Source organism: Danio aesculapii, chromosome 7 (genome assembly GCF_903798145.1).
Source record: "Danio aesculapii chromosome 7, fDanAes4.1, whole genome shotgun sequence".
NCBI classification, from domain to species: Eukaryota; Metazoa; Chordata; class Actinopteri; order Cypriniformes; family Danionidae; genus Danio; species Danio aesculapii.
In genome coordinates, this window is record NC_079441.1 from 16724706 (window position 1) to 16746545 (window position 21840).

At 34.6% G+C, this 21840-nt stretch overlaps 1 protein-coding gene across 2 annotated transcripts in view; it reads right to left on the reverse strand.

Annotated features, from left to right (window-relative positions):
• Positions 1-21840, reverse strand: part of nectin4a (nectin cell adhesion molecule 4a) — a 46970-nt gene that overhangs the window by 11280 nt on the left and 13850 nt on the right. For both annotated transcript variants that reach the window (XM_056461142.1, XM_056461141.1), the window contains exons 3-5: positions 20510-20680; positions 16147-16425; positions 8461-8578 (exon numbers count right to left, since the gene is read on the reverse strand). In XM_056461142.1, coding sequence (XP_056317117.1) covers positions 8461-8578; positions 16147-16425; positions 20510-20680 — 568 coding nt within the window. The remainder of the gene's footprint in view (positions 1-8460; positions 8579-16146; positions 16426-20509; positions 20681-21840) is intronic.

The window sequence follows — 21840 nt, forward strand, 5'->3', positions numbered from 1 at the left end:
GGGAAACAAAGAAATAATATTTATATGCAAAACCCTAATATTCTGCAAATAATGAATCATTGAGGAAACATCAGCTCAAAATATCCTTGATCTGTATCACTTTCAATTCTTTAGATTTTTTTCACATCCGTCATAGTGTTATTCAGTCATTTAGTCCCTTTATTCATTAGGGGTCGCCACAGCGGAATGAACCGCTAACTTATCCAGCATATGTTTTACACAGCGGATGCCCTTCCAGCTGCAACCTTGTACTGGGAAACACCCATACACACTCACATGTACACTTTAACAGCCAATTTAATTTACTAAGTTCCCACCTATATCGCATTTCTTTGCGCTGTGGAAGAAAGCGGAGTACCTGGAGGAAACCCATGAGAACATGGAGAGAACATGCAAACTCCACACTAAAACGCCAACTGACCCAGCCGGGACTCAAAGCAGTGACCTTCTTGCTCTGAGGCAACTGTGCCCACCACTGAGCCACCGTGTCACCCGTTATTTAGTCATAATGAAATAAAATAAAATAAAATAAAATAAAATAAAATAAAATAAAATAAAATAAAATAAAATAAAATAAAATAAAATAAAATAAAATAAAATAAAATAAAATAAAATAATGTTATTGCTATTGGTCTCATTGGTAAAAAAATTTATTATGTTGTACTGTTTGGATATTGCAATTTAATCACAGTGATAAAAAAATTGTTTATTAATGCTTTAAATTAATTATTCAATAAATGTGTATTATCAAATTTACTGGCAGTTTCTGAATTGTGCATTGTTTCGACATTAATTTATATGTTTGATGAGTTTCTGTTTTAAAAAAAATATTTAAAGCAGTGATTACTACTACTTTTGATTCAATATGTAATTATTTTTGCACACACTGTTCAAAATCTATTTTTAATCTAAAATAAAGACAAAATAAAGACTCCTGTAGTGCATTTTACAAAAAATACAGCTCTATACAAATTCCATGTCTTTCTATATAATAATGCTTTATAACTGCCATAAATTATTAAAGAACCTTTTTAAGAAATTTCTGACTGAAAACTTTCTACTCCAATTTTTAAAATAAAATAAAATAAAATAAAATAAAATAAAATAAAATAAAATAAAATAAAATAAAATAAAATAAAATAAAATAAAATAAAATAAAATTGTGTTAAGCATATTGCCATTGAGTCTCATTGGTAAAAAATTAAAATAAACAAAAATGTACAAATTATTTAGCACTTTTTGGATATTGCCATTGAGTCGTAGTGGTGAAAAATAGTTCATAATGCTTTAAATGAACAATTTAATCAATAAATCAATAAATTCAATGAATAAATGCTTTAAATCAACAATTCAATCAATAAATGCTTTAAATGAACAATTCAATCAATAAATGTGCATTACAAGATTTACTACCAATTTCTAAATGTTAATTATTTTAACATACAATTTCTTTGAGTTTCACAACACAATATTTGGCAAGTTTTTGGCAAGTTTATTTATATAGCACATTTCATACACAGTGGCAATTCAAAGTGCTTTACATAAACAGGAATAAAAGAAACAATTATAAGAGAAATAAAAACAAACATAAAAATGGTAAGAATAAAATAAAATAAAATAAAAGCTGATAAAATGTGTTATAAAAGAATTAAAAAGAAGAGAAAAACATAGTAGTTCGATCTGTCGGACGTAGCACAGTGCTCATTCAGTAAAGGCACAGCTAAACAGATGTGTTTTCAGTCTTGATTTGAATGTGCCTAATGTTGGAGCACATCTGATCATTTCTGGAAGCTGATTCCAGCAACGAGGGGCGTAGTAGCTGAAAGCCGATTCACCCTGCTTTGACTGAACTCTTGGGATTTCTAATCTATTTGATCCTAAAGATCTGAGTGATCTGTTAGGTTTGTATTCAGTGAGCATATCTATAATGTATTGAGGTCCTAGGCCATTTAAAGCAGTGATTACTATTATTATTGTTTCAGTATGGCACTTTTTTCAATTGCACACACTGTTAATAGTAGATTTTTGGACAAAATTTTGAAAAATAAAAAGACTCCTGTATTGCATTTCACAAAAAACACAGCTCTATCAAAATTCCGTATTTTTCTATATATTACAACTGGTAAAAATTAATAAGACATCTACAAAAAAAATTCTGAATGAAAACATTCTACACCCATTTTTAAAATCAAATCAAAATAAAATAAAAGTTAAGCATATTGCCTTTGAGTCTCATTGGTAAAATAAAAATAAGTGAATAAAAATGAACAAATTATTTTGTACGGTTTTGACATTGCCATGGAGTCAAGAATGACCTCCCCCCCCCCCACCGTTTCAACATGAAACTTTTTTAAAGTTGAGTTTCACAATACAATATTCAAAGCAGCGATTCCTTCTACTTTTGTTTCAGCATGCCACTTTTCTTAAGTGTATGTTTTACCTTAATTGCACACACTATTCAGAATAACTTTTAAATCTAAAATAAAGATAAAATAAAGACTATTGTAGTGCATTTCACAAAAAAAAAAAACAACACAACTCTACACAAACTATATATCTTTCCATATATTTACCCATTATTAAAGAAATTTACAAGACATTTCTGACTGAAAACGTTCTAATTCCATTATTTTCAGTGCAGTTTTCAAAGACGACGACTCTAGTTTAGTAGCATTGCCGTTTTCTGGAAACTTGTATATCTCTCATCTTTTTAAAAGCCAATAAGCTTATTGATATTGATAAAAATCACAAACAGGTCAACTCTGTGTTTTAACAGACAATGAGAACTGTGTCTGCAACATGCACCAGGAATTATATCTTTAATGTTTTTCATATGTGACGGTGTGATTTGCATGAAGACAGTAGCACTACTCAGTCCATGCAGACGAATACTCCTCACGCCATCGTCATAAACCCACTCATCTGCCCCTCATCATGCTTTCCTCATCCCCCGCACTCTCCCTCCGTGTGAAAATACGCTCTGTCTGTTTGCTGCGCAAGTTGCAACACGACACCAGGCCACAGTTACTTCATTTACTTTGCATTTACAGCCCGAAAACAGGTTCCCCCACTCGCTGGAGAATGTTTGTCTCAGGAATTGCGTGATCATCTAAATGTCCATGTCTACACCCCCTTAGTCACTCGTCCTGAAAAATGCCAGAAAATAGGTGTGTGACTGTGACTAATTACCTCAGACTTGTTCATGACTGCGAAAAACAACTGTCGTGTTTTATTCGGTGACCTCTCGGTGAGTGTATTTACATGTACACCAATATGACTTTGACAATAACATTTCCTCCTCCCCTACTGTAAAATGTTTGCAGGGAGGGAGGATATTACTCAAATCTTACGGTCTGTCTGCCTTTTCATTTCAGAGATGAGTTTAAATGTTTACTTTTTGTTTTTGTTCAGTTTCTGTTTACCTCCATGAGCTACTGACACTGTCTCAGATCCTACCAGATCCCTTCGGCCCACCAATTAAGATCTGTGGTGCATCCCAAAATCAAGACTTAAATAAGAGAAGATACCTCATAAAGTTCATTCATTCATTCATTTATTTTCCTTCAGCTTATTCCCTTATTTATCAGGGGTCGCCACAGCGGAATGAACCGCCAACTATTCCAGCATATGTTTTAGGCAGCGGATGCCCTTCCAGCTACAACCCATTACTGGGAAACACCCACTCTCATTCACACAAACACAAACACACATACACTACGTCCAATATAGTTTATTCAATTCACTTATACTGCATGTCTTTGGACTGTGGGGGAAACCAGAGCATCCAGAGTCATTAAATTCAGTTTATACAATAAAAATAATAACCACCTTTATTTTAAATAATGCCTTTAAAAGAAGCATTTCAAAGCACTTTACATACATATAAAAAGTGTTGAGGTAAAATATACATATAATGAATAAATGTATAAAATCTAGACAAAAAAAAAAAACAAAGCCAGCACTGTAAAAAATTGCATGGTTCCACACAATTCCTTCATGTTGTTCCAACACAAATCTATTAAGTTAGCTTAATCGTTTTAACAAATGTAAGTGGATTGAACATAAAGCATTATAGTTGTCCCCCCAAAATCAAATTTGATAAAAAAGCCGTTTGAACAAGCAGCAAAAGTAAACACAAAAAATGTGATGAGCGATGATTCTGCAATATCTGAGAACTCCACTATTTAAATGGCAATGAAGAGAACTGACTTAACTGCATTGACCTAACAGTTAAAGGACCAGCATCAGACCAGTGTAAAGCAGGCGCAGGGGTGTAAGCGATTAAAAGATTGGACAAATATTGCGGTGCAAGACTGTTCAAAGTCTTTTACAGTGCTGAGCATTGCACCCCTCACAAATCTATCTTTTAAATTCATATTTTTAATAGGAAGCTATAATATTATATTTGTGCATATACATTAGATTAGTCAGTACTGAAGCCAAATCTGGAGCTTATCTAACAAAATAACTTACGATAACGGTCCAAAAACTAGTACAGCCAAATTTATATGTTATAGAAAAATATTAAATACAAATTAAAAAAAAAGAAAAATCAGGAGAAGCAAACATTTTTTTAATTTTTGTTTAAATTTTGAATGTTGTAATTATTTTTGCAATCTTTAGCTTGAATTTAATTGTATAATTTTTAAACTTCTAAATCTGTTTGGTGACTAAAATATTATTTTAATAAATATATCTGTTTAATAAATCTGTTTTGTTTAAATGCACTAAAATACATTGCCTATATTCAATGAGAAATGGATAAAGATATTCATTTTCAAAATGGGGTGTACTCAATTACGCTGAGCACTGTAAGTTAGCAAGAGAATTTTTAAATCAATTTAAAAACTGACAGGAAGCTAGTGCATTTACTTAAAAAATAAGTTTATTGTGCTCCCTTATACTGGGCCTAGTCAGAATCCTAGAAGCTGCATTTTTGTACCAATTATAATTTGTTTAGGGTAGTTGTTGTAGGTCCATTTTAGAATAGTCGATCCAGAATCGAACAAAATAGAACAAAAAAAGATAAAATAAATCAGTTATTAGAGATGAGTTATTAAAACTATTATGTTTAGAAATGTGTTGAACAAAATCGAATCTTCGTTAAACAGAAATTGGGGAAAAATGAACAGGGGGGCTAATAATTCAGGGGGGCTAATAATTCTGACTTCAACTGTATATGAAATGAAAATATGTAGTATACATAAAAATAATATATAGGGATGTAACGATACACATGTTCATATTGGACAATTTGGTACAAGACCTTTGCTTTGGTACGTATTAAAAACCAAATAATTTGCTGCGATTATTTGAGAAACAAATATTTGTAAAATATTGGCAGCCTAAAGGAAGTACTATAAACACACACTACTCCAGTCAGGCATACGCTCACTGAAAAAAAGATTCCTGCTAAATTGTTGCAAACTATTTATGTGTGTTGAATTTAAACAAACAAATGAAATTTAGTAATGTTCAACTTAATTTGTTTTTTTAAATTCAGCCCAAAAACATGGTTTAAAACCACTTAACTTATCTAGTAAATCCAAGGTATCATTTTTGAATGTTTTTCTCAGTGTTGAACAAGTTCATTGTAACATGGTTATTTACATTAATGTGATACCAGAACCTAAGAACATGCTTAGTCCACAAAAGTAGTTATTTCAGTGCTTTTTCAAAAATGCTACAGCGCTGCGTTTAACTCATTCTCCAACTGTCGGTTCATTTAAAAAAATGTATTTAAAAAATCATTGAGCGCTCAGCACTTGTGAAACCTCATCGTCAAGCTGCTGGCATTCTAAAGAAACATTGAAATAAACAACTGAACTAAATGTTTACTACGTAATGAAGTAGAAAAAGAAGACAAACAGATGTTCAGGCACAGCAAGAAATTATTCAGCATAATTGAGCCCTTTCACACTATTCGGGTTTCTCTCAGGCAGACCATAATTCCTGGCTCTGCCTGAACCTCTGTCCCTATAGCCAGAGGGTGTTTTCCACTGCAGGCGACATTGTCACATCAAGCAGATCTGCGCTGTCCATAAACCAAACACACTAAACAAACTAGCGTGACAGACACTCACTGACGGCCCGATAAGGAGCTGTTTTTGTTTTATATGCTGCTAGGTAGACACTCTAGAAGACTGGTACAGTATAGCTGCATCATTGTTCAATGTAAAGAAAAGCTTGCGTTATGATCATAGTTTTAATAAATGTAAAAAATGTGTAAAATTCAAGGAAAATCTTTTTTTTCCTGTACCAAAAATGGTACCAAACCATTACACCACTGTGTTATTTACAAACAAACAATGGAATTTGTGAACTGTTACACTCCAAATAATACAGTGGTCTAAAAAAAAGTGTTTGCACTCTTACTGATGTATTTTTTTTTTTTTTTGCATATTTGTCACAATTTAATGCTTCAGAACATCAAAAAAATCTAAATATTAGTCAAAAATAACACAAGTAAACATCATGCTGTTTTTAAATTAAGGTTTTATAATTAAGGGAAAACAAAATCCAAAACTACATAGTCCTGTGTGAAAACATGTTTGGACAATGATCCAAAGCACAGCAACAAGTCCACTTCTAAAAGGCTGAAAAATACCAAAAACATAATGAAGACTTTGGAGTGGCCTAGTAAAAGTCCTGACCTGAATCCAATTGAGATGCTGTGGGATGACTTTAAAAAGCCGGTTCATGCTCCAAAAGTCTCCAATGTGCATGAATCACAACAATTCTGCAAAGATAACTGGGCCAAAATTCCTTCACAGCGCTTTAACAGACACATTGCAAGTTAATGCAAATACTTGATTGCAGTTGTTGCTGCTAAGGGTGGCCCAACCAGTTATTAGGTTTAGGAAGTAAACACTTTTCACACAGGGCTATGTAGTTTTGGATTTTGTTTTCCCTTAATAATAAAAACCACCATTTCAAAACTGCATGACGTGTTTACTTTTACCCTTTTTAAGGTCATCCCACAGCATCTCAATTGGGTTCATGTCAGGACTTTTACTTGGCCACTCCAAAATCTTCATTATGTTTTTCTTCACCCTTTCAGAAGTGAGCATGATGCTGTGCTTTGGATCATTGTCCAAACATGTTTTCACACAGGGCTATGTAGTTTTGGATTTTGTTTTCCCTTAATAATAAAAACCTTAATTTAAAAACAGCATGCTGTGTTTACTTGTTGTCACAGTCACCAGCGATCCAGCCCATGCTGATTACTGGAGAACTACAAATCTGCTATTATAGGGACTACAAGACCCAGTCATGCAACAAACACACACACACACCTGCTCCAAGTCTCCATTGATTACACTCCCACAGCTGATGCTGCTCATGGACTGATTACACACACATATATACGGCTCACTTTGACACTCTCATTGCTGAGTCTTGTTGAACTGAACAGTGAACATTACGACGTGTTTTTCTTGTTTGGCCTTGCCGTGTTAGACCTTAGCCTCGTTTTCTTGTTTTACTCCTGTCTACTGCCTGCCTTCTGACCACTCGCCTGATATTTGACTACGACTCTGGATTTGCCTGTTTACATCTGTTTGCCCCTGTGCTGACTGTTGCTCGCCAACCTCAAGTAAAGAAAAATGTGTATCAAACGTCCTTTGTGCCGAGTGCCATTAGAATTTTAAATATTGGGTTCTAAGTATGTATAGAGTTTTAAATTGAGTTTTTTATTGTGACATATGTGATGACATTGAATGCATTTGTGTTGCCTGTTTTTTCTGTTATGTGTGTAATGTGAACGCTGAGGTGGTTGGGTGGTGAAGCCAAAGATGAGTTTCCACTTGTGGACAATAAAGAAAGTAAAGAAAGTAAGGTGTTATCTTTGACTAACATTTCAATTTGTTTGATGATCTGAAACATTAAAGTGTGACAAACATGCAAAAAAGTCAGAAATGAGTAAGGGGACCAACTTTTTTCATATCACTACATTTAAGAAATCAGTTTATTTGGTGGTAGACATGTCAAAATGTAGCAAATTGTGATTATACCAGCCAGACACTCCACTTTTTGGGGGAAATAGGCTCATTTTACAACTCCAAAAATGTTTGGGAAAATAGGGGCAAAAGCCTTGCAGTGATAATCGGCTTATGCTTAATCCATTTAGAACCTCACTCTGATGAAGGAAGCCAGGTTAATAATACGTTTACATGATCATCACATGATTCATTGCCATTTATTAAGTATAATCGGGTTAAGAATGTGCATGTAAACACACTCAGTGTCAATATTACCAGCATGTCTGATCAACTAGATTAAAGATTTCCTTCACAAATTTGGGCCACAACCTTGTTGCCCACGCCTAAAGATTACTCTGGCATGCTGAAAGAGCCGCCAACCGAAACAGAACTAAACTGACAAGACAGGCTGTCAGGAAGATGAAAAAAACAAACAAATGGAGAGATACAGGTGTATGACATGCAGACAAACTTTTTTTACCTCGTCCAGTTGAACTGGTGAGGCTTTGGATTTCCTTCACCACTGCACTGCAGACTGGCTCCTTGCATTTCAGCAAACCAGCCGTCCTTGTAGCCTGATATCAATGCATTCGGAGGGTCTGCACATATAAACACACACAAAACAAAGCCTTTTAAAAAGATATTATAATTAGGTGTGTCTAGTCTTGTTTGAACTTGTGATGAACTTCCCATTTGTCCGATAATTACACTGAAGCCTTTTTGTTGTTGACATTAGTAAGGCAAGCATGGAGTTGAATTATCACAATTAACAATTATAGAATTAAGGAATGAGGATCAGTGTTAGTGTTGTATTGCTGAGATAACCGTTCATTTGTAAATTTATAGGTCATAGGTCAACAGTTTTTATTTATTTTTTGTTAAAATGCAAGTCTTTTAAATAAAAGGTTGTCTGTATATTTGTTTGCATTTCTATTTCAGTTATTTTAGTGTGTACATCAAGTTAAGCTGAATGAAAACATGAAACAGTTTAAATGCCAACTAGCTGAAACAATATATTTAATTTTTGGAAACATTTATTTTATTTCAAGTAATAAAAATGGCTAGCAGGCACATGATGTCAACATAACATCAGATTGACGTTGTACCCTAATGTTGTAGGGACGTTGCATTTTGGGTGGAAATGAAAATCGGGTTGACGTCAGAACCCAATGTCAGACCTATGTCAGTGTTCAACGTAGGACAGACAGTGGATTTTGGTCACTCTCCAACGTAACCTAAAATCAACCAAATATCAATGTCTAATGATGTTACAGCTTGACGTTGTATGGATGTTACCACTATGACGTCTACCAGAGGTTGGATTTTGGTTGCCATACCTGACGAATAAATGCCAGTATTAGACGGCAATATGACTTGATTTAAGACGTTGGCTTGACGTTGGATTTTGGTCACTTTCCAACGTAACCTAAAAACAACTAAATATCAACGTCTAATGATGTTACAGCTTGATGTTGTATGGATGTTACCACTATGATGTCTATCTGAGGTATTTTGGTTGCCATACCTGACGAATAAATGCCAGTATTTGACGGCAATATAACGTTGGGTTAAGATGTTGGCTCGAAGTTGGATTTTGGTCACTTTCCAACGTAACCTAAAAACAACTAAACATCAACGTCTAATGATGTTACAGCTTGACGTTGTATGGGTGTTACCACTTTGACGTCTATCAGAGGTTGGATTTTGGTTGCCATACCTGACGAATAAATGCCAGTATTTGACAGCAATTTAACGTTGGGTTAAGATGTTGGCTCGATGTTGGATTTTGGTCACTTTCCAACATAACCTAAAAACAACTAAACATCAACGTCTAATGATGTTACAGCTTGACGTTGTATGGGTGTTACCACTTTGACGTCTATCAGAGGTTGGATTTTGGTTGCTATACCTGACAAATAAATGCCAGTATTAGACGGCAATATGACTTGATTTAAGACGTTGGCTTGACGTTGGATTTTGGTCACTTTCCAACGAAACCTAAAAACAACTAAATATCAACGTCTAATGATGTTACAGCTTGATGTTGTATGGATGTTACCACTATGATGTCTATCTGAGTTTGGATTTTGGTTGCCATACCTGACGAATAAATGCCAGTATTTGACAGCAATTTAACGCTGGGTTAAGATGTTGGCTCGATGTTGGATTTTGGTCACTTTCCAACATAACCTAAAAACAACTAAACATCAACGTCTAATGATGTTACAGCTTGACGTTGTATGGGTGTTACCACTTTGACGTCTATCAGAGGTTGGATTTTGGTTGCCATACCTGACGAATAAATGCCAGTATTTGACAGCAATTTAACGTTGGGTTAAGATGTTGGCTCGATGTTGGATTTTGGTCACTTTCCAACATAACCTAAAAACAACTAAACATCAACGTCTAATGATGTTACAGCTTGACGTTGTATGGGTGTTACCACTTTGACGTCTATCAGAGGTTGGATTTTGGTTGCTATACCTGACAAATAAATGCCAGTATTAGACGGCAATATGACTTGATTTAAGACGTTGGCTTGACGTTGGATTTTGGTCACTTTCCAACGAAACCTAAAAACAACTAAATATCAACGTCTAATGATGTTACAGCTTGATGTTGTATGGATGTTACCACTATGATGTCTATCTGAGTTTGGATTTTGGTTGCCATACCTGACGAATAAATGCCAGTATTTGACAGCAATTTAACGTTGGGTTAAGATGTTGGCTCGATGTTGGATTTTGGTCACTTTCCAACATAACCTAAAAACAACTAAACATCAACGTCTAATGATGTTACAGCTTGACGTTGTATGGGTGTTACCACTTTGACGTCTATCAGAGGTTGGATTTTGGTTGCTATACCTGACAAATAAATGCCAGTACTTTACAATGTTAATGCTTTACTGTTCCAACTTTTTTGAAATGATGAAAGAACGAAAATTAGAATACGTGTTTATTTAAAAAACAAAAAAACAAAACAACAACAAAAATAAAAATCATGAGAAACACATTATATAACATTTGTTGTATTGTCTGCAATGAAATAGAAGTCAAAGTGAATGTAAATGAAGTAAATGAATGTTTAAGTCTATTTACCTGATTACATTTTAATTACATTACAACATCAATGTTTTAAAAGGGACTTTATAAAATTGAAAATAGTCACATTAACCTTTCACTGGAAGTTAATCGGTAGGGGAAAACACTAGTAGTGCATATACCCCATACCTAGTTTTCCCAGTAGATTACACATTTAAATACCAGGACCAACCCTGCTTAGCTTCAGTGGACGTCCAGTTTTGGGCTACAGGCTGATTTGGCTATCCCAAACCTCCTGTCAGGCATAAAAACAGACTTGCTCAACAAGTCCTATTTTACACCTGATCTTACTTTACTTTCTGTATCACTACTTGAGTGATTGTGAAATGTTGTTTCTAGACCAGGCAGAGACGCTGGCGATTTTTCATTTTAAATGATTGTGTTATGTTTGACCCCCTGATGCTGAACCATTGTGTAATGTGCACACAATACCAAAAAAATGTCTCACCAGGCTGTCATGCAGCGTGAGGACAACAACACAAGTCATGCAGAAGACAGTACTGTCAAAACTATCAGTAAGAAACCAACTAATGTAACTGATAATCATCCATTGTAGTGAGACGCAGCAAGCAGAATCACTGATTCATCAAAGTGGTAGTTCACACCAAGATTAAAACTCTGTCTTTTCTATTGTTCCTACTATGAAAGTCAATGGTTACAGGTTTCCAACGTCTGTTAATATATCTTCTTTAGTGCTCAACAAAACCAAAAATATCAAACTGGTATGGAACAATTAAAAGGAGTGTAACATTTGAAAAAATTTAGATTTCCGGGTGAACTATCTCTTTAAGTTGAATCCAGAACCATATCAGTTCAATTTGAGAATGAATCATTCAGACTCAATTCACTGTAATTGAATTAAAAAATGGAAAAACAAAACATCCAAGATATTCTTGAGAATTCCTCCTCTTGAATTTCCACAGAAGTAAGATCAAATGACTTTCTAAAGCTATGAAGATGAGTAACTGATGAACCTTTGCTACTGTGCTTTTCTACACTCAGTCAAAGCATAGATATTTCTATGACTTTAGCTCTAGTGAGTGATGAATCAGAGAAAAACAATGTAGTCACAGTATCTATTGAAACAAACAGATGTGCACAGGTCATAACACATCTGAAGGAAGTCACATTCAAAAATACGAAACAACAATTTTCATCATGTTGACATTTCACAATTTCAGTAGGCAAGAATGGGGTTTTCACAATTGTATGCAGACGCTGATTTATAAAGCTTTTGTGGCACTAATAAGAGTAGTGGTACAGCAGAATATGAACTACACTGCAGGAAAAAACAATATTACAATGTGCTTTGGCAGTTTATGTGTGGGCTATAAGCTGTGAAGTGGTTTGCAATGGAACATTTTTTTAAGAAACGGCACAATTAATTAAAGAGGAAAAAAATAATCAAAGCGTTGTTTGTTTCCTCTGCTCCCTAATGTTTGTGTTGTGAAAAGGTACATAAAAAAACAAAAATTTTTAGTACAATGCAGAAAATGATTCATTTATAAATCAATATTATAAAACAAACAGATCAATTTTAATCATATATATATATATATATATATATATATATATATATATATATATATATATAAATATATATATATATATATATATATATAAATATATATATATATATATATATATATATATATATATATATATATATATGTGTGTGTGTGCGTGCGTGCGTGCGTGCGTGCGTGCGTGCGTGCGTGCGTGCGTGCGTGCGTGCGTGCGTGCGTGCGTGCGTGCGTGCGTGCATGTATGTATGTATGTATGTATGTATGTATATATATATATATATATGATTAAAATTGATTATATATACACATACAGGGGTTGGACAGTGAAACTGCAACACCTGAAATGGTTGCAACCCGGATTGTATCCAAAAAATTTAAAACCACAGCTGCCCAACTCATTGCAAAATTACATTTGCACCTCAGTGAAGCATGCCCAGAGTGAAGCACGGGGCTGGATAAGTGATGGTTTGGGCTGCAATATCACAATACTTGTGCTAGATTGGTGCATTACTGCCAAGGACTATAAGGAAACCATTTTGGAAACCATGTGCACCCAATGGTTCAAACGTTGTATCCTGAAGATGGTGCCATGTATCAGGATGATAATGCACCAATTCACACAGCAAGACTGATGAGACACTTTGGGGTGTTTTGGGGGAGTGAGTAAGGAAACATTTTCCTCCACCAGCATCACATAGCGACCTGGCCACTATTCTGGAATAAGAATGGCTCAAAAATCCCTCTGGCCACTGAGCAGGACTTGTATCTGTCATTCCCAAGATGAATAGATGCTGTACTGGCTGCAAAATGTGGGTCTACATCATACTAATGTATTACTATGGTCTAAAACTAGACGTTTTAGTTTCAATATCCAACCCCTGTATATATTTTAATGAAACTCACTCTAGAAAGAGCAGTGTTTAATGTCTGGGGTGCCATCTGTTTGTATCTACTACTTACGATATTATTATTATTACAGAACACAAAGTCTAGTTATGGTATTCAATTCAACTAAACCACAAATAAAAGTAGGCAGGCACACACTGCAGTATTTGGTATGGAAAAATATAGAGTGAATTTTAGGTTAGGTTTATTACAGATTTATTATTATTTGCAGTTTTTATTATTTGCTCATATGTGACACATATCGGATCTGTTCTATGACCGTGTAAACAGGAATATAATGCATGCATTCAGATATTCAGAGATCAGTTTCAGGCCTCCTTCATATGTGAAAATAATTCAGATATAAATCAGATACGTGACAATGCGACTATCATGTAAACAGGCAGATGGGATTTATTGAGGCATTCCGTTTTGTACGTCATTAAACTTGTGACAATGTGGTACTTCTCTACGGTTTAATGACGTAGAAGGAAGAGCTTGTGTGGAGATGCCGAAGCGGTAAACAACAACAATAGAGGAAACATTGAGGAGAAAAGTGGTATTAAATCAAATGTTGGTTTGCTCATCCTAAAATTTCGGACCCACTGCTCCTCATTGAAGCCTGCCACAATTTGCTCCCACCAGACCTGAGATCTCTCTCGCACCCACAAAATATTTTATTTTAATTCTACAAAAATGTATATCTAACTGAGGAAAAAGTTAGGACACCTCACATTTAAGCTGCGGTCATACGACATTTCTCCTCCTAGACTTCCATTCATACACACTGGAAACGCAAGCTCTTGCGACAAGTTTCGCAGTTCGCTGCAATGCAAAGTTCAAGGTTGGTGAACTCTGACCTGCGAAATTGCACCACTTTACTGAGACCGATTGCGGATCAAAACATGACCTCTCTGTACAGAAATTTAAAATATGGACCAATCACTCGCTTTTTTTAATGTCTAATCATCTTGTTTTATCCCGCCTCTTTTTGCATGCTATAACTCTAGAGTGACTGCAGCTTTTTTCACACTTAAAATGGCTCAAATCACAGACAGGTGAACCACAACAGGCACACGTTATTAGTAAATCGCTACTCAGCATTTAGAATGAGGCTTGCCCTTTCTCAACCTCTGAAATTTATTTTGGTGTGCTTCTGACTGTTGAAGGGAGAGTAAGCACCATGGTGAGAACAAAAAAAAGCTGTCTGAGGCCTTCAGAAAAACAAATTGTAGCAGCCTACGAGTCTGGTAAAGGATTGAAAAAGATCTCAAAAGATTTTAAAATGAGCCATTCCACTGTCCGTAATATATTCTACAAGTGGAGGGCTTTCAGAACAACTGCCAACATGCCCAGGTCTGGTCGTCCCACTAAGTTTATCACAAGAGCAGACCGCAAGATGCTAAAAGAGGTCTGCAAAAACCCTAAAATGTCTTCATGGGACCTACAGCATGTCCTGGAAACTGTTGATGTGAAAGTGCATGCCTCTACAATCAGAAAGAGACTGCACAAGTTTTACTTGCATGGGAGTTGTGCAAGGAGGAAACCTTTGCTTTCTAAGAAAAACATCAAAACCAGACTGAAGTTTGCCAAAGAGATTATTGACAAAGAGCAGGACTTCTGGCATAATGTTCTTTGGACAGATGAGTCCAAAACTGAATTATTCGGACAGCAGAACAGACGACATGTTTCACGTAAACCAAAGACAGCGTTCCAGGAAAAGAACCTCATACCAACTGTGAAGCACGGAGGTAGAAGTGTCATGGTTTGAGGTTGCTTTGCTGCAGCAGGACCTGGTCAGCTCATCATCATAGAATCAACCATGAATTCTACAGTGTATCAGAGGGTGCTTGGGGAATATGTGAGAAAATTAAGCTGAAACGAAACTGGACTTTGCAACACAACAATGACCCAAAACATACCAGTAAATCAACCAAGGACTGCCTGAAAACTAAGAAATGGAGAGCCCTGGAAAGGCCAAGTCAAAGCCTAGATCTTAATCCCATTGAAATGCTATGGGGTGACTTGAAATGAGCTGCATGCAAGAAACCCCTCAAACATCTCACAGGTAAAAGAATTCTGCATTAAAGTGTGGGCTACACTTTCCTCAGACCATTGTCAGAGACCGGTAGATGGCTACAAGAAACATCTCACTGCAGTTATTTCAGCCAAAGGGGGTAACACTAGCTATTAAGGGGTAAGGTGTCCTAACTTGTTCCTCAGTTAGAATATGCATTTTTTTAGAATTACATTTACTGAATACCTGGAAATGTTTTTTGTTTTTCAGTTATAATTGTTTAGTTATGTGACATTAATCTTTTTGAATTGTTAAAATTGAGATTAAACAACCATATATTAAAAAAGCTTACAAAATACCCAGGCTTTCATAGGGTATCCTAATTTTTTCACATGACTGTATTTATTTTGAAACAGAAAAATCTTACCAGAAAATGACAATCATTCAAAGCTGATTGCAATTTTAGCTGAAAGCCTATTCAGGAATTCCTGCTTTTGTGTTGCTACTTTTTTTGTAAAAAGGGATAGCTTATAACTTATTTTGTTGGGAAATAGGGATCAAAGAATACAGGTTGGTCATGTGTACACTATAAAGTAAAACATGTGCACAGAAAAATGTAGGAAATCAGGACTTACAGTATACTATAAGTTTATTGGTGATCCTCTCAGGGCCTTTTTGAGATGGATGCCAGACCAGACAGTCCAGCTTCTGTCCATTCATGCCGCGGAAAGGGTGGAGAGAAAACTTGATTGAGGAGACCGTCTCATCTGAGCTTTGGTTCTGACTCTGACCCGCCAGTTCTGTGTCCCAGGACAGGCCTGCAACTGGCTTAGCCATCGCACGGCATGAAGCAGCCGGACGAAACGACTCGCCTTCAATCAGGATGAACGATTTCAGAGAAGAAATGGGTTTAGCTGTGAGAAGAAATGATAAATACATAATAAATGCTAAATGTGAAAATTTAATTTAAACTATAAAAAAAAATCAACAATATCCGCTGCAAAAACATTATATGATCAAAACATCCTGACAACACGAGTTTTATGCTACTTTACCTTTTTTTACAGATTTTCTGAATTGTTTTGGCTTATTGTTCACTTCAAAGTGACTTTTCTTTTTGATTTAAGCAAATTGCAAATGCTTTGGTGCATGTGTGCAAACAGTAAGTACAATTGTCTGTAGTTTGGCCAAAACTAATTGCATATGGCTTGTTCATCAAAAGCGATGAGTCAATTCTCATTTAAACTGTCAAACTCTTCACAACTTCTCAATATATATATACACACATAAATACAGTTGAAGTCAGAATTATTAGCCCCACTGAATTGTTAGCCCCCTTATTTTATCTTTGCCATGATGAGAGTAAATATTTTCCTAGATATTTTTCAAGACACTTCTATACAGCTTAAAGTGACAGCGAAAGGCTTGACTAGTTTAATTAGGTTAACTAGGCAGGTTAGGGTAATTAGGCAAGTTATTGTACAACTATGGTTTATCGAAAAAATATATAGCTTAAAGGGGCTAATAATTTTGACCTTAAAATGGCTTTTAAAAAATTTAAAACTGCTTTTATTCTAGCCGAAATAAAAAAATAAGACTTTCTCCAGAAGAAAAAATATTATCAGACATACTGTGAAAATTTCCTTGCTCTGTGGTAAACATAATTTGGGAAATATTTACAAAAGAAGGTGGGTTAATAATTCTGACTTTAACTATATATATATATATATATATATATATATATATATATATATATATATATATATATATATATATAGTTGAAGTCAGAAGTCAGAATTATTCAAATGTTTCCCTTCCCTACAGTCATTACAGTGTACGGTTCCTCTGGATTTATTTGGTATGGGTTTATGTATTTTTAACATTTCTTTCCAGATTTCAAATAAATAAATACAATTTGAGAAAATAACAATTGATCAAAAATGACAAAAGTTTTCATTTGTGTAATGATTAAAAATCAGAATTATTCAACCAAATATTGATTACTTATCTCTTCTGAAGTAAAACAGCGGCATTATCTAATGACTAATATAACCCTGTCGGAAAATATGCTACGTTTGTGTTATTTTATAAAAATCTTTATATAAGATTTAGAAAAAAAGCAATCAAATGTCATTTTAAATCTTTGCGTCACCATTTCTAACAGTCTACTTGAATCCAATCATAAACTATTTCTGCAGGTGAAAGCAGCAGCTATTATGTGATCTTATAATAGCATCAACAATGAACGCAGTCATGTTAATACCTCTATCATCCCTCCTCCTGCTTCAGACAATACCGGTGTGTTATGCTGAGAACAATATCTGTATGCATCAGAGCAGGGCTAGCCTTGTGGTTAACGGGTTGTCTCAGTATGTGAAAAGGGACGTTGACAAAAGCGAAGCAAAAAAAAGGCTCACTTTATCCTTGCCTTGTATCACTGAGGGCTATAATCATTTCTGTGTAATCTTCATGTAATCTAATCTCATTGAAAAGAAAACCTGTTATGTAGTTTATTCACTGGATTTAGACACGATACTGTGAAAAATTATGCTATTGTGTCAGGTTCCTGTCTAAATTTTAGGTTGAGGGACAAATTTACTAAACAGGACAGAAATTACTGCAAGAGTGAAATCCCATAAAGTATATGCTCGTTGCTGACGTTTAACAGTGTGAGTGTAAACACAAATGTGCAAAGCATCAGATATAAAAGCATAATTTAAGGTATAGTTCAACCAAAACTGTTAATTTACTCACTTTTTACTAGGGGTTGCTTTAATGATGTTCCATGATGCTTTTTGATTGACGTCGACTAGTCACGACTATCTACTGTAACATCAGTACACACATCTCTTCTCAAAGGCAGATAAAATCGTCTAGGTATGGATGTCAAAAATGTTCCAAAATATGCTGAAGATGGTACTAGCAAAAAGCTTCCCAGTGCATATCTTCCACAACATTTCCTATTATATTTTCCTATTATCTTACGTATTTTAGTTTGGCTAGAACAAAAAAAAAAATCTACAATGAAAAAAAATAAAATGGTCAATATTATTAGCCCCTTTGCGAATTTATTTTTCCCCATTGGCTTTAAAATAAACCAGTGTTGTCCAATGACTTACCTAATTAACCTAAGGGTGTACTCACACTAGGCATGGTTGCCTTGAACCCATGCCCGGTGCCAGGATGTCATAAATGAGGGGGCATTTTAATCCCCTAGAATGGCACTAGATTGGGTGACTGATTTTAGTCCCTCTTGTTCCTTTCATTTAGGCTATTTATTCACTTATTTATCACTTTGCATTATTGCCTAAGTTACTGACTTAAGGCAGTAATATACTTCTTATAGTAATAATAATATACACAGTTTCACTCTTACTGATTTTATCAATGACGGTTATACAACGATACTGTTTAAATTGAAGACGGATCAAGGCTTCAGCGGCAAACAAGTGGTTTAAATGATATTTTATTCTCCTTATCTCTTCCCGTTTTACTTCAAATAATATAAATGTTAAACATTTTTAGGTAAAGATGTCAAACTATGTCCACACATGCAATATAGTGAAATCAGCGAGTCATTCCAGTCATCACGCTTCTATTCTAATAGCAGAATAGCCTAAATTACAGATTTTTAAAAGATTATCATTCAGCCTACCCGCAGCACATGTGAGAATTTGATCTGCAGCAAATTCACTAACACTGTAAATTTGACTTAGCAGGCCGATCATCTTTAAAGCCATTTTTAAGTGTCGTAACTTGAGAATGCTGCTGCATAATGGGATGTTTCTTTTACAACTGTAAAAGTGCGCTTTAGCGATGTCAAAATGAAAGCAAACATTCAAAAGCGATCTGCGTTTTGTCAATTTTACAGCTTTTAATAATATTAATAATAAGGAATATAATAAATTTTTATAATAATTATAGCGTAGAATACTGTGGGACTGCGCATTGTCCAACTAAACATTTTTATTAGGCTTCTCTAATACTAACCCCTAACTGAAAAACGAATGTAAAAATGACTGGCAAAATTTTTTATTTTTTTTATTAATTTAACTGTAAATTTCTATTGCATTTTTTCCCTTTAGAGCTCAAGAGAGTTGTATTTAAAGAATTATTGTATTCTTTTAAGTCATTTGGGATACAATCTTTTGCTGAACAGATCTGTAAGGGTCCATCTATTAGCCCTATGACTGAACTAACAGCATGGATGAAGGTTAATTGCGTGTAAGCCTTTTTAGCACACGTGAAAATAAATATTTTTATTTGTCAAAGACAATTTTAATTTGCTTCCAACTCCGACTTTAATCTGTAAAATATTAGTGTAATTAGGACCACTTTACCAATCACATTTAAAATGACATCAAACATGAATATAGAGCCACAATATTAAAAACTTGGACATTCTGTGTGGAACTGCTCTGGTGGAGAAGGTAAAGTCCAGGGAAACCTGGCCAGGTCCGCACAACCGAACCACGCCCAGATGCGGCACAGAGCACTCACACTTGTCAGGCAAACAGGGAAATGGGGGTCAAATGCGCACGGGAACAGTTTGAATAGCCTAGTGTGAGTATACCCTAACTTAACCTAGTTAAACTCATTAATAGTATTTTATAATAGTAGTATATTATTAGTATTTTGCTAAACACCTAGTAAGATAATATGTTTTGACATAATGGCAAAGAAAAAATAAATTAGTTTTTAAAACTATTATGTTTAAAAACGTGTTGAAAAAAATCCCTCCACTAAACAGGACTAAAAACTCACAGGAGGACTAATAATTGTGTCTTCAACTGAATTTGCAATGATGTCAGCTGCAGAAATCATATTTCTTTCATCATTGATTTTTCACTGCATGTATTTAGTTAAAACACATGCTGCCTAAAAGTTTATTTCACAGCAATTTTTCAATATACCTCTACACAAAGTACGAACACATGAGACACATGACACATGACACATGTTTGTTGTGTTTTGTTAGTAAATGATTAATGTACTTACTCCACACTGTGAGTAATATCTCTGCCTCAAAGTTTCCACTTGGGAAGGCAGCGATTTTGCATTTGTATTTGCCCTCATCTGCAGAAAGAGTGCGCATGATAATCAGAGCAGAGTCTGATATTGGGTTGTTGGTCTCGAATCGCACACGCCCTGTATGTGAAGACATAAATTCTGTAAAGAGAGAGAGAGAAAGAGATAGAAAAGAATTAAACAACTACCATGTGACATTAGTTTCTTTGACACATACAATGAGCAAGCAATGCATAAATATCTACCAGATTATTACTTTGTAAAAAAGCAACAACTTCTGCTAAGGTTTAGTGTATATGAACACAAGATGAGTACAGAATCAATAGCGGGAACTAAATCAACTGTACACAGGGTTCTCACTCTTTCATAAACAACAGATTCAAGGACTTTTTATTGCACTATTAATTTGAAATCAGGCACCGTTTTTTAATTTCTCTAGCATATGTAGCACCATGAAAGTCCTTACTGTACTTAACATTTCACGCACACTTAATATTTACATTAAAAAGTCAGAGTAATGATGATGTTTTGAAAGTGTCATTTTCAAAAATGTTGACCGTTTCAAACAGATGTGTTCAAAAAAATAAATCAGAAATCCAGTCAAAATTCAATCAATCAGTTAAATTCAAACAGTAAGCTGCTCCTGCATGTATACAGTTGAAGTCAGAATTATTAAACCCTCTGAATTATTAGCCCCCCTGTTTATTTTTTTTTCCTAATTTCTGTTTAACGGAGAGAAGATTTTTTCAACACATTTCTGAACATAATAGTTTTAATAACTCATTTCTAATAACTGATTTATTTTATCTTTGCCATGATGACAGTAAATAACATTTTTCTAGATATTTTTCAAGACACTTCTATACAGCTTAAAGTGACATTTAAAGGCCTACAGTAACTAGGTTATTTAGGTTAACTTAGGCAGGTTAGGGTAATTAGGCAAGTTATTGTATAATGATGGTTTTGTTCTGTAGACTATCGAAAAATTATATACCTTAAGGGGGCTAATAATTTTGACCTTAAAATGGATTTTAAAAAATTAAAAACTGCTTTTATTCTAGCCGAAATAAAACAAATAAGACTTTCTCCAGAAGGAAAAATATTATCAGACATACTTTGAAAATTCCCTTGCTCTGTGGTAAACATCATTTGGGAAATATTTACAAAAGAAAAAAGATTTTAAAGGGGGCTAATAATTCTGATTTCAACTGTACATCTAATGAGGGATGTAAGGAAACATTTAGAACCCTACAAAAGATAGAAGACAAATTCTATAAAATATTTAAATATAATATAAAATA